The 13,337-nt window shown below is 36.2% G+C and overlaps 3 protein-coding genes across 3 annotated transcripts in view; 1 reads left to right on the top strand and 2 right to left on the bottom strand.

The window, feature by feature from the left end:
• Positions 1-5,050: 5,050 nt before the first annotated feature.
• LOC132545136 (transcriptional adapter 2-alpha-like) lies at positions 5,051-6,654 on the bottom strand. The gene has a single exon (XM_060208809.1). The coding sequence runs from the start codon at positions 6,556-6,558 to the stop codon at positions 5,239-5,241; it is 1,320 nt and encodes a 439-aa protein (XP_060064792.1). The 5' UTR covers positions 6,559-6,654; the 3' UTR covers positions 5,051-5,238.
• Positions 6,612-12,006, bottom strand: LOC132545137 (nudC domain-containing protein 2-like). Its single transcript, XM_060208810.1, has 4 exons — positions 11,819-12,006; positions 9,099-9,147; positions 7,674-7,825; positions 6,612-6,764 (listed from the first exon to the last, which is right to left on the bottom strand). Exons 1-4 carry the CDS (start codon positions 12,002-12,004, stop codon positions 6,690-6,692), a joined length of 462 nt encoding a protein of 153 aa, XP_060064793.1. The 5' UTR covers positions 12,005-12,006; the 3' UTR covers positions 6,612-6,689.
• An 838-nt stretch (positions 12,007-12,844) lies between these two features.
• Positions 12,845-13,337, top strand: part of LOC132545122 (leucine--tRNA ligase, cytoplasmic-like) — a 39,690-nt gene continuing 39,197 nt past the window's right edge. Inside the window, exon 1 of the mRNA XM_060208793.1 lies at positions 12,845-12,921. The gene's annotated coding sequence lies outside the window, so the exon portion shown is untranslated. The remainder of the gene's footprint in view (positions 12,922-13,337) is intronic.

Raw genomic sequence — 13,337 nt, 5'->3', positions numbered from 1 at the left:
GTTTTAATTAATTAAAATTACACTGAACGAAACTGTAAATGTTCGCCGTGGCTGCTATGTCTAACCAAAATCAAATCAGGATATCTAGACAAGTTTGAGCAGATTCCCTCTGGAGGAGTTAGAGAACTTGAGTTTAAAATGTGTGATGTTCAGGAAAACCATTGTTGCAAAATGGCCGCTGTGGGTGTCATGTCAGAACTCACCACGTAACGGAAAATAGCTCTATATCGACAATTTACATCTTAATAGCACCAGCAGAAGTACAAGGAAAGCTAAAGAGTCAGAGAATGTGTTTTAGGAGTCTGTATATAATCTACTTGTATGCACTGACATTGACAGTAAACTAACCTCCGTATACACATCGTGGTCACAACGAGAGGAACAGAGCGTTGTGATTTCTGCTAGTCATCATGCACGTGTGTCGTCAGTAACGGGTACGATTTCAAACTTTCGTGGTAGTAAAGTACTTTGTGAATTATTTTCTTTAGAACCCTTATTAAAACAAAGCATGTTTGTGACTGGCATGCCCGACCTCCCTTTTTTGAAAACAAAAAATAATATGTCGACGTAAACAGATAGTTATATATATATAGTGTGATGAGGCATAGATTCGCCAAATGAATCGTTGAATGTATAAAAGGCGGCGGGGATTGATTTTTTTACTAAAAACTTTCGTTAATTTGAATTTTCCAAATATGATTTGCGGATGACCGACACATCAGTATCCACTCCAACTTCATGCGGTGAGTATAATGAATGGACATATGTTGAATATCAAGGAGATCTATCACTTCGATCTACATACCAAAGGTCAAGGTTGTATTGAGGTTATAAGTAAATTTCTTTATTCCGGTCAGTCTAGGAAAACTGTTGGTTTACAATTGTATGTAAAGGATGGCAAGGTGCTCTGTTGAATAGCATTTTAGAGTCAGTATGCCAAAGATCAAGTTCCTGCTTATGAAAGCTAAAATCAAATATTTTTATCTAAGACTTCCATATTCTGGCGAATGAAAAGTCACTAAAATGTTCATGTAGGCCGAGGTAGTTTGTCCCATTCCCATTCTCAGGTCAGAGTGTCAAATATCTTACTGGGGTCAAAGGTCAAATGCATTGTACAGGCCATGAAATCTCACACAATGAAGGTACACAATTAAAATTCATGGATGTACAAAAATGTACATAAAGGATGACAAATTGGTGTGTTTTGCATTACATTTTCATTGAATTCCCAGGATCATTGTCAACTTACAATCAAAATTATTGGGCAGTTCAAGTTAATGGATACAGCATGGCCTGATAGTGTGTTAGAGACCACTTCATCCACAGGTCAAATGTCTAGGTCATTTCAATATCAAAGGTCAAAAGGTTGGTTCTAGACTTCACCTCTGTATTGCCAAAAGTTAACAAATCACCTGATGACTGACCAAGAAAGTGTGAACATCATAGTTAATTTCAGACATATTGTAATTTATTCTGAAACGCATACATTTGATTCAGCAGTGACGTATTGATATGGGTAGTCAACACCAAGAAGCTTCCATCCTGTGTTCAATATGTCAGCTTTTAAGCTACTTTTTTATATATATTCTGTAGACGCTTACTTCTGTAGGTTATATTTAAAGTGCTCCATACATGCAGAAATGATTCTTTACAATTTCTGTTATGAAATGATGACTTTATGAGCAGACAAACAATGAACTGTATGTGAGGGTCTGAACACACATGCGGATGCTATCTAAATGTTACTGTTTTCATAATTCATGAATCTAGTGACTGTAGATATTATACACTTTTATTATACAATTGGTCTCTAGAAAAACCCTTAATTTATACAACATAAACTGACAACCAATTAAAAATTCAGTCATATTAACAAAAGTGCACTCGTCAACCCCTTTCTTTAACAATGGAGATATACTGTAATAACTGTAATACACCAGTACTAAAATCTATACTTACAATGACCAGCTTCATATGTCTTTAAATTAAAGCTGGAAGCAATGAGAACAAATATTAAGTATTTGTGACAAATGTTGCCTTGAATACTTTAATTTAGAGGTAAAGGGAGGTGATAATTTTGTTATTTCTATGTTTTATGCAGTCCATCAATTTCAGCAAGTTAACACTTGTTGTATGTACAAACCAAATTTAGGAATTTTGTACAAGTCTCATGTATCAATGAACCATCTGGTCCAGCTTAACAATTAATTTATTGATATATTTCCTTAAATTGGTCCCTATACCTCGTTATCATGACTGAGGACATGGTTGTAAAATGGAAAATTGGAAGATGTATAACCTACACAGATCCAAAAACTAACTTCAAGTTCAGGTTACCACCCTTACTCACAGCTGAAGTCCCTTTGATCTTGTACCGTGACACAGGTATAAAAGTATATATTGGGCCTCTTGCCATGATTCCTCTCTGCAATCCATAGAGACAGGAAATAGCACTAGGCCCACAGAAATACACTCAATCATGAACACACTAAACATTCTACACAAACAAAACATACCAGAAGACTTAGAATACATACCAGCACATGTAGACATACCAGGGAATGATATGGCAGATAAATTAGCAAAGAAATCTTCAGATAATAACATCATACTTTGTATAACAGATCATTCAAAAGAACAAGTTTACTCAATGATTAATAAATCAATAGATCTATTTTGGACAAACTTTTGGGTGAATATCAGCAATAACAATAAACTCAGGAAAGTAACACCAAAACCTACTAAAAAACAAACTTTTCAGATATACACAGAAAGAAGATAGAATTATAAGAAGGCTCAGATTGGGCCATACGAAATTAAATGAAAACACACATCAATCAAATGCGAAAAGATATCATTCCAAAATGTGATCACTGTAACAATTTAGAAACCATAGGGTTAGGGAAATTAAATACATCCCCAAACAACATACATACAATACTACAACCTAGCCCAGTAGAACATAAAACCCACAAATTGATACTAAGATACTTTACACAAACAGACTACCAAGATCACATATAAAACAACCATCACAAGGGAGGTAACTCCTGTAAACAAATACACAGAACATACAATCTACATAACTACAAAGCCAAAAAACATCCATTATAGTTTACACATAAATGGGAACCTCAGGTCTTTATACCAACAAACAAAATAATTTGGTCTAAAATTTCACTTTAACAGTAACAAACTTTGATTTTTATGATAATAAAATTATAGTAGATGTAGGCATTTTCCAATGATAGTAATTTTGATTTCTATATGTAAATGTACATTGTATATTGCTAGAAGGTGCAAAGTTTGCCTCTTCTTGTTCTAAGGTAGACAATAAACATGTCTGAAATTGATCACTGTCTCAAAATTTAGGCAAATTTCATATGGCTGTTTACTAGTTACATTATGTTGTCAGAATTAACCAACTCCTCGAAACCATAAAACATTCATTTGTAATCTGACATTAAATAGCATAGCCATTTTTGTTCTCGCTTATTCCTTCCATTGTGACTGCCACCAATCATTGAACTAATGATGCCACAGCCAATAGGGCCCCATTCAGTTCGAGTCATCTTCAGGCAGATTAGTAATAGAAGAACAAGTGAAAACTGTATGTTTTATGTGTCACTATCTCAGTATTGGGCCAGCCAATTTTGAGGTGGTTTCCAACCTATTTAATTTTGGATCATGAATATTAATTTCATATTCATTTCTATTTTCACTTTAAGTACACTTTAAGCCGAATAAGGACCATACCCTACTTGTAAGTCGAGATCTTGTCTTTTTATCATCATCTATACAGGATGAGTAGGATACAGAGATTTTGTTTACAAACGCATAGACAACACACTGTGAGATTTTGTTTACAGATGTATGAACAATGCACCATGAGATTTTGTTTACAGATGTATGGACAACGCACCATGAAATTTTGTTTACAGATGTATGGACAACGCACCATGAGATTTTGTTTACAGATGTATGGACAACACACCATGAGATTTTGTTTACAGATGTATGGACAACACACCATGAGATTTTGTTTACAGATGTATGGACAACACACCATGAGATTTTGTTTACAGATGTATGGACAACATACTGTGAGATTTTGTTTACAGATGTATGGACAACATACTGTGAGATTTTGTTTACAGATGTATGAACAACGCACCATGAAATTTTGTTTACAGTTGTATGAACAACGCACCATGAGATTTTGTTTACAGATGTATGGACAACGCACCATGAGATTTTGTTTACAGATGTATGGACAACGCACCATGAGATTTTGTTTACAGATGTATGGACAACGCACCATGAAATTTTGTTTACAGTTGTATGAACGCACCATGAAATTTTGTTTACAGATGTATGGATAACGCACCATGAGATTTTGTTTACAGATGTATGGACAACACACTGTGAGATTTTGTTTACAGACGCATGGACAACATACTGTGAGATTTTGTTTACAGATGTATGGACAACACACTGTGAGATTTTGTTTACAGATGTATGAACAACACACCGTGAGATTTTTACAGATGTATGAACAACGCACCATGAGATTTTGTTTACAGATGTATGGACAACACACCATGAGATTTTGTTTACAGATGTATGGACAACACACCATGAGATTTTGTTTACAGATGTATGGACAACGCACCATGAGATTTTGTTTACAGATGTATGGACAACACACTGTGAGATTTTGTTTACAGACGCATGGACAACACACTGTGAGATTTTTACAGATGTATGAACAACGCACCATGAGATTTTGTTTACAGTTGTATGAACAACGCACCATGAAATTTTGTTTACAGATGTATGGACAACACACCATGAGATTTTGTTTACAGATGTATGAACAACGCACCATGAGATTTTGTTTACAGTTGTATGAACAACGCACCATGAGATTTTGTTTACAGATGCATGAGACACCATGAGAAATACTCTTTTGGTTTCTGACCTCAAAAAGTTAAAATCAACATTAATGGTTACCATTTATTAAATCAAAGATCTCACTTAAACACGAGAGTTGTTATACAACATTTTTATTAATCAGTCAAGATATGGTGGATACAAAATACATATGTAACTATAATGGCTTGACTAATTCATTAATAGAATGTTAGAATATAGTGCTGAACTATCATTCACTGAACATTACAATAGACCTTTAAGTCTCTATGACAACAGAAGTCAGTTTTTGGTCTAGGATAAATTCTACAGTGGATCTTTGTTGATGTGTCCCTCCGACAACAAGAAGTCATAAAGTCTCCTGGTTTTGTTAACATCAATTTTGATCATGTTTCGCGCCTGACTTAGTTTCAGACTTCCAGCTTTAGCACATTCTGTTGTCATGACACTTCTGAATTCCAGATAGGCATCGGGAACAAGTCTTATACTGGCACACATCTCCCTCTCAGATTCAGTGAGTTTATCATATCCCGGCAAGCCAACAATATCAAGAGGTGGTGCTGGACGCCGCGGGATCACAGGGAGGGGAGCTGTCACACCTTTTGATATAGTGTTCAACACCACTTGTCTCTGTAACCATGTCTGACAGGCTTTGTTATCATTCATGTGCCCGAGAATTTCACTGAGCAAGTTGATTTGTGTTTTGGTTACCTGTCGTCTTTTCTTTAAGGTCTTGTAAATATTTGTGTTTCTGATATGTATGATACCATTTTGCCTGCACTCTTGTAAACGTTTGATTTGTAGTCTCAATTCTTTTTCTACATGAACTCCCTTTAAAAACTTGTCATATTCCAGAGGTGACAAGAGACGCATGAACACACGTAGCTTGTCTACGACATCTGTAATACTGTGGGCATACATACGATTACTGGACTGGACTTTTGACAGATTGATAAGGCCATATTTCCTTACAATCATCTTTCTTCTCCCTCTCTGCTTCAAACAACGCAGATACACATCCAGTACTGCTAACTGTAACCTCTCCTCCAACTCATCAATCTCCTCATCTTCATCAAATGATATTGACTGAATTTCCAGCTCTTGAAAATTGTCATATTCAATGTTGAAATCTCCCCGAGCTGCCATATACCCACCCATCTCCTGATGTAACACAGAGGAGTCTGGGAATCGCGGAGGATCATCACACAGTTTATAGACCAAGGGCTGTGGATACACCTGCTGACTCCAGTCTGGAAATTGAGGGAGGACAGGTATAGCACCATTGATGTAGCTCTGGTTGTAGTGTCGCTTACATTCTTCTTTGTTCTTAGTTCGTAGTCTTTGAGCTGCATCTGACCAATTTCCGTAACCACAATCAGATAACGTGTCCAACAACACTGTTTCTTCTGACGCAGTCCAGTTATTTTCAAACAAGGCAAAATCATTTCTGAGTATTGTATAAGCATGATCACTCTCATGTGACCCAAACTGGGTACCTTTGGAGAAGCATTGGAGACAGATCTGGACCTGGGCTGGTCTACAATCCACACAAACTATGTACGGCTCTGACACAGTTTCTTTACACCCACCACACCGCAGTACTGTTACAATTTCTTCCCCATCCATGTTGTTATTTCTAAAAAGTTAGCCACTGGAGTATCATCCAAAAGTTTTTAAGTATGAGACTCCTGGATTGTATTGTTACTATGACAATGAACTAACCATGAACTGGCCCTTACGCCATAAACTTTCAGGATTTAGGATGGGAGTTCTGGACCTCCACCATGATAGTTGCCATCAACCGTTGCTCCACTGAAATCAAGTCCTGGATTCTGCAAAAAGTGAAAAAGAAACAAAAAAACATTACTTTTTCATTCACATATAGAATACACTTGTTGATTGCTTATCAAACGGTGTACACAATTGTAGTAAAAACCTAGTCTTGCCTACAAAACACCACAAACAAAGGTAGTATATCTTAAGTCACTTCAACATGACACCGTGATAACTCCCACACCAATAAGGAGTAGCAAGAGGGGCACAGGTCTTACCAGTCATCTAACTATAAAGACCTACACTAGTATATGAAAGAGGCAACATAGGCTTAAAATAAATTGCTCAACTACTCTACAGCTTACATAGAAGGCATTGTTGGTTCATTAAGGCATTCTCTGCAAATATAAAATCATATGCTTTATACATGCTACTTCACAAATGCCATTACTCTGGACCTATTACTTGTTGAAAAAGAAATTTCAAGATCTCAACTCATTAGGGATCTTGATTATAAGTCACAGTCAACTGTTTGAATAAATTGGTAGCCTTCCATCCACTTATGTTAAATAACCAATATCAACAGCCTGGAACTTTTTATCAGTAACAAGTCATTTGAAGGTTTTAACACATTTGACCCCTGTGACCTTGAAAGTTAATCAAGGTCATTCATTTTAACAACCCTGGTTGCCCTTCAGGCCATCATGACAATATCTGCATCCTGGGCCTTTTGATTATCAAAAAAAAGTCATATGAATGGAAAGTTTATGCAGAGTGGACAACACATGACAACAGATGAAGCATGATGGCTATATGTCATCTAACTTGAAGTGTCATTCATTTCAAAAATCATTTCAAAAATCATTTCAACACCAGTGAGGAGTAACAGTTATTTCAACATAACACTGTGGTAACATCACTCCCACACCCGTAAAGTATTATAATCATTTAATCAGTGTAATACTCACTTCCAACTGAAACCTTTGTAATGTCAATTTCTTTTCCATTTCATCAAACGTAACTGGGTCAGCAACATAGCTGTCAACTAAAAGTGATCTCCAGCAATTCTTTGCAGTAGCGTCAGCTTTAACCAGACAAATTCTTAAGATTTTCTTGTCTTCTACAATAAAAAAAACCAGATCAAACTTTCCAAATGAGAGATAAACTTTCCTATAGGTAATTGCAATCAATTCAGGATTTTGTAATACATGATAAAATATACAGAGCACTTGAAATATGATCAAACTATAGTTCACTTTGATTTCATTCAGTAAGATCATTAAAATGAAAAGTTTATCAAAACAAATTCTGTTCCATAATTATTTTTGCATTTTTTAAGGTAAAACTGAAAAGAAGGAAATGAAGATGATAATTAGTATTTTGAATCCTGGACTGAGAATAGGTTATTTCACTAGAATAATTGTATCAGTGTTGCACAGGTCTGACGATAGGAAATGTCTCATTTATTTTTACATGTATTCGTAGATTAAAAAAAAAAAAGGATTTATTAAATTCTTTATCAAGTGGTTTTTCACTCTTTGAGCAATCAGGGCCTGGAGGGTTCTAAACTGAATTGATACAAAATCCTTTATAGGAACAGGAGAATGGTATTTAACTAATGAACTATAATACCTGAATAAAAGAGTCTAACGACCAGTGATCAAAATTAGAAGTCAATTGGAAAAATTATCAAAATAGATTTTGTTGATTTTCTAAATCCTATAAAACATGTTTTTTTTCTAGAACATGTTTGTTATCATGATTTGACTAATGAACCGTATGACCCCCTATACACTTAATTTGGTTGCATCAGTGCTTGACTAAAAACAGGGGCACTGCTGACTCAAATGTTGATAATAACCCAAATCTAAGTTTCAATGCGGTGTTAAAGTGAGACAAAGCTTTCTCAGATCTGGTACTGTTGTTAGAATCCTTGGTAGCACAATGTTGCATTTATTCCACACAAAAAAATTTTGAGTCCTGAAAACATCAGGAAAAAAAATCATTTTTCCGTTCTGATTTCCATTCTGATCCTACGGTATAAACATTATTCTGACATGGTCAGAACTTGATTTCATGATACTGTGGGGTAAAAAAATAACCCAATCTGTTAAAGAGGTTCTCAAGATCAGGAAAGATCTTGTCTTTGAGCTTCCAGGGGTTACAGAGATGCTTGTATGTCATTAATAAATATGGTTCCCGAGCCCCTACATGGGCGCCAATGCAACAGAAGTCAGAATCTATTTCAATGCCTCTGTTAGGACCTCTGGTTTACTAGTCTGACACTCAACCAATCAAGCTGATGATAAGTTCAAGAGAAATTTATATACCAATGAAAACATTAACCAGCAATACAATACGTGTCTTGATCTGAATGCCAAAAATTGTCTTACCAAATGTCCAAATGGAGTCATCAGCACGAACAACAGAAAATAATGTCCCCTGTAAAAATAGATAATAAAATTCTTCAGATATTTGAATTACAAAGTACAGTACCAGGTAATGGGACTGTAGAGCATGATTTCCACCTCAACTAGAGTATCAGTTATGCAGCAGACATGAAGTTCAACCAAAGGGCAGTAACTCTGTAATTAAGGGGTGAGGGTCCAGAATTTAGTACAATGTATAACCAATGTACATACAAAGTTCCAAGATTCTTGCTCATATATGGGCAAAGTTATGCTCCGGACACAAATGGACGGATGAACAAGGCAGTGACTAAATGTTCCCACAAAAATTTTTGGGGAGTATAAAAATGAAATAATGCAACAGCAAAACACACAACTTGGACAGAAGCCTGATATGTGTTTAAAGTTTTGTTGAGGTTCATTGAATTAATGGTTATCAAGAAAAGCTCTTTGGATGGATGCAAGGACGGATGAACACGGACAAGACCCAACTTAATATTCCCCACAGATACTTTACACAGCAGATAATACATCATACAAGTGTTTTACCCTAAAGTAATTTCTTTCCCAAGCAATAATATGCTTTACCAATGTTAACATTACAGTTGTAATTAGTTATGAACAATAAGTACCTTGACAGAAACCACATTTACCATTTATAAGCATGAAAACATGACAAGAGATCCCAGAGGGATCTTGGCGCCCACCATTTGAGGATCTGTTTTCAGTTCTTGAAGATTTGTTTATTTGTTTTTGTTTGTTACAGGTGTTGTAAATGTTCATGAACTGGTCTTCATTGAATGTACTCAATGATGGCACAAGATATTTTTATTAAGCACCTATTAGCAAATATCATTTAAAAAGATCCCAAAGTATTATTAGATAGCAGTCAGTTACAGGTGGATAATGGACAATATGCTTGTGCTGTATTACTGTCGACATCCAAGATGGCTGCCTGTGGGCCACCTTGATTTCAAATCAGTCCAAAAAAGGTACAATGCACAACTAGGGACCAAGGGAAACCAATATCTATGAAATATCAGAAGGATCCATCCAGTACTTCCTCAGATATAGCAGTAACAAGATTTTACTCTCAAAATCCAAGATGGCTGCCTGTCAGCCATCTTGATTTCGGATCAGTCCAAAAAGGTATAATGCACAACTTGGAACCAAAGGGAACCTGCATATGAAATTTGAGAAAGATCCATCCAGTACTTTCCAAGAAATAGCAGTAACAAACTTTTACATTCAAAATCCAAGATGGCCACCTGTCTGCCATCTTGAATTTGAATCAGTCCAAAAATGGTACAATGCACAACTAGGGACCAAGGGGAAACTGCATATGAAATTTGAGGAAGATCCATCCAGTCCTTTCTCAGAAATAGCGGTAACAAACTTTTACATCCAAAATCCAAGATGGCCACCTGTCCGCCATATTGAATTCGAATCAGTCCAAAAAAAGGTACATTGCACAACTAGGGACCAAGGGGAAACTGCATATGAAATTTGAGAAAGATCCATCCAGTACTTTCCAAGAAATAGCAGTAACAAACTTTTACTTCCAAAATCCAAGATGGCCACCTGCCGGCCATCTTGAATTCGAATCAGTCCAAAAAAGGAACAATGCACAACTAGGGACCAAGGGGAAACTGCATATGAAATTTGAGAAAGATCCATCCAGTACTTTTCCAGAAATAGCGGTAACAAACTTTTTAATTCCAAAATCCAAGATGGCCACCTGTCGGCCATCTTGAATGCGAATCAGTTCAAAAAAGGTACAATGCACAACTAGGGACCAAGGGGAAGCTGCATAGGAAATTTGAGAAAGATCCATCCAGTACTTTTCCAGAAATAGCGGTAACAAGAATTGTTTACGGACGGACGGACAAGGGAACACGGACGCAGGGCGATTTGGGCTAAAAATCAAAATTAGTTCCATAGATTTTTTATGATGATGCTGTTAGTGGAACAAATGTTGTTTCTGTGGAAATCAATGAGCCATTGGCAAGGAAACAACTCAATAGACATCATGTGACTCAAACCAATGTCCTTGGGGCCTGAAGCTTCATCCATCTGAGAAGAATTCTTCCAGAAGTGAAAGGCATTGAACATGGGTGCTCTGCATTTTACCTTTAGCTAATGTTAATCAAAAATACTACGACAGCATTTTTGCTTTCCTGAATTTCTTAGACTTACTTTTAATTATCACTAAATATGATTATGATTTCATACAAAGAAATTGGCGTTTCTTTCTTAATTCTTAAGCATTTGACACCAACGATTATCATGACGCGTACGTCATAACATATACACAAGCACACAAAATATCAACGCCACAATATTGGCGAGGTCGATCACAAACATGTTGACCAAAATGTATTTGTATATTATTGATGTCCCCTTTTCCATTCAGAAAGTCATCCAATTGTGGTTCTCCGTATCCTTTTCTATCGCCTCAAAGTTAGCCTTTTTGTAGCAGTTTCATGCCTTCTGTTTTATCTTTTCTTTTTTAAAACACATGAATGTAATGTCACTACGGATTACCGCTTTCACCTGGCGGACTTTCGTGCTCGAAATATTCTGCTTGCTGACGAATCGTCTAGATTAAGACTTTCGCGGCATGTATTAATGTGCACATGTCATATACGAACTATGCCTGAACTGCTAAATTGCAAAAAAACAAATATTTTATTCTGCATAATTACCTCGACAACTGTTCTGGACTTCACTGCAACTTTTATGTGTTTTGGTCTGATTTCACATTTAATTTCCTTAACAGACGTTCCAGTGGGTATCGCGATTTCTATGTAAACTTCTTCTATTGTCTGCCACCACTGTCCCCAGTCAGTAATCGCGGAGATTATACCAGCACGTTCGTCAAAATTGGCCATGGCATGACCATGACCCGAAGTGTAATTGGGTCGTTGCTAATATTTTGCGACATGTTTTGTTCGTCGTAAAAATAAACAGAATGGGAGAAATGAAATAGAAACTGCTATATTTACCTATTTACCGCAGAAAACATGTTCTATGTGTACTAATTTTACAGAGTACTGACGAAATTTTACGACATTTCTTTGGTGGAGGTTAATTTGTGTACGCCGCCACCGGACCCACCCCTCTTACTCGTACCAGGAAAGTAAGAAATAATTAATATCTCGAGATAAATATATCTAATAAATCTCATTTTTAATTAACATAAATCCACTTAAACATTTTTGAAATAACCGACACTATGAACGAAATAGTGAAAATATCGAGATTTTCTAAAATGGACGATTTTTTTTCAGGGGATGAAAATTCAACAGTGAAATTTTCCGATTTTTTTGCAAATTACAGCTACCATACGGTTTGATTTAAGATTTTTTGAAATTCCAAACAATATGTTAACTTATCTGATTGTAAATACACCAGTTTCACCCATAAAAGAGGCATAATCTTGCATTTATTCTGATCGCGGATCGCTTGTTTACACTTGGTCCTCTGTTATGAGTAAAACTGATATATTTACCATCAGATAGGTTTTCATCCCTGAATAAAAGTACATCGTCGATTAATAACACTCTCGATATTTCAGATATCGGCAAGGGACGGGGCCGGGATGGGGGTCGGTTTCGGTTTGGGTTCGGGTCTGGTACGGGCAAGGGAGCGGCGTACACATTTCACCCCAACGATTCATTCGCGTTTGTGAAGTACATGTGGATCACACATTTCACAGAATTGCAATCTTGCATCATAAGTTGTGGAACAGTACGCCTGGTTCTGGGTCTCTGTGAATATTATAAATTGACTACGCTGTAATGACAAGGTATATTAAATGCTGCAAGTTTGATATTTCTTATGCCATTGTTAGCATTTTAGCGACCAGTTTGAGAATATAGAATTAATTTGCGATATGAAACTGACATGTGATACTGACGTCAGAAACTAGCGAAAGTTTCTTTACTGTACACAAACATACCAAGTTCAGAGGATTTTTATTTGAGATCAGAAGATGTGTTAGAGTTTCAGTGGGCTACTTCTGATTCTCGCAAACGGGGAGAGATTGTCGACCTGAGGTCTTGTAGATATAGACTATTTTTGTAACAGATGAAGTGTCATATCATTCTTTCTTACGTTATGAAAAGAGAATAGTTCTGATACATGTATTCTTCGATATATCCATTTGCATTGTAATAGATCAGATTGACACCAGGACGCAACAGAGTAAGATAAGCTCTATTA

The sequence above is a fragment of the Ylistrum balloti genome, unplaced genomic scaffold (assembly GCF_031769215.1).
Source record: "Ylistrum balloti isolate Yb309-2 unplaced genomic scaffold, AGI_CSIRO_Ybal_v1 Utg369830, whole genome shotgun sequence".
Classification (NCBI taxonomy): Eukaryota; Metazoa; Mollusca; class Bivalvia; order Pectinida; family Pectinidae; genus Ylistrum; species Ylistrum balloti.
The sequence above is the reverse complement of the archived record's forward strand: the minus strand, read 5'-3'. Positions and strand labels throughout refer to the sequence as shown.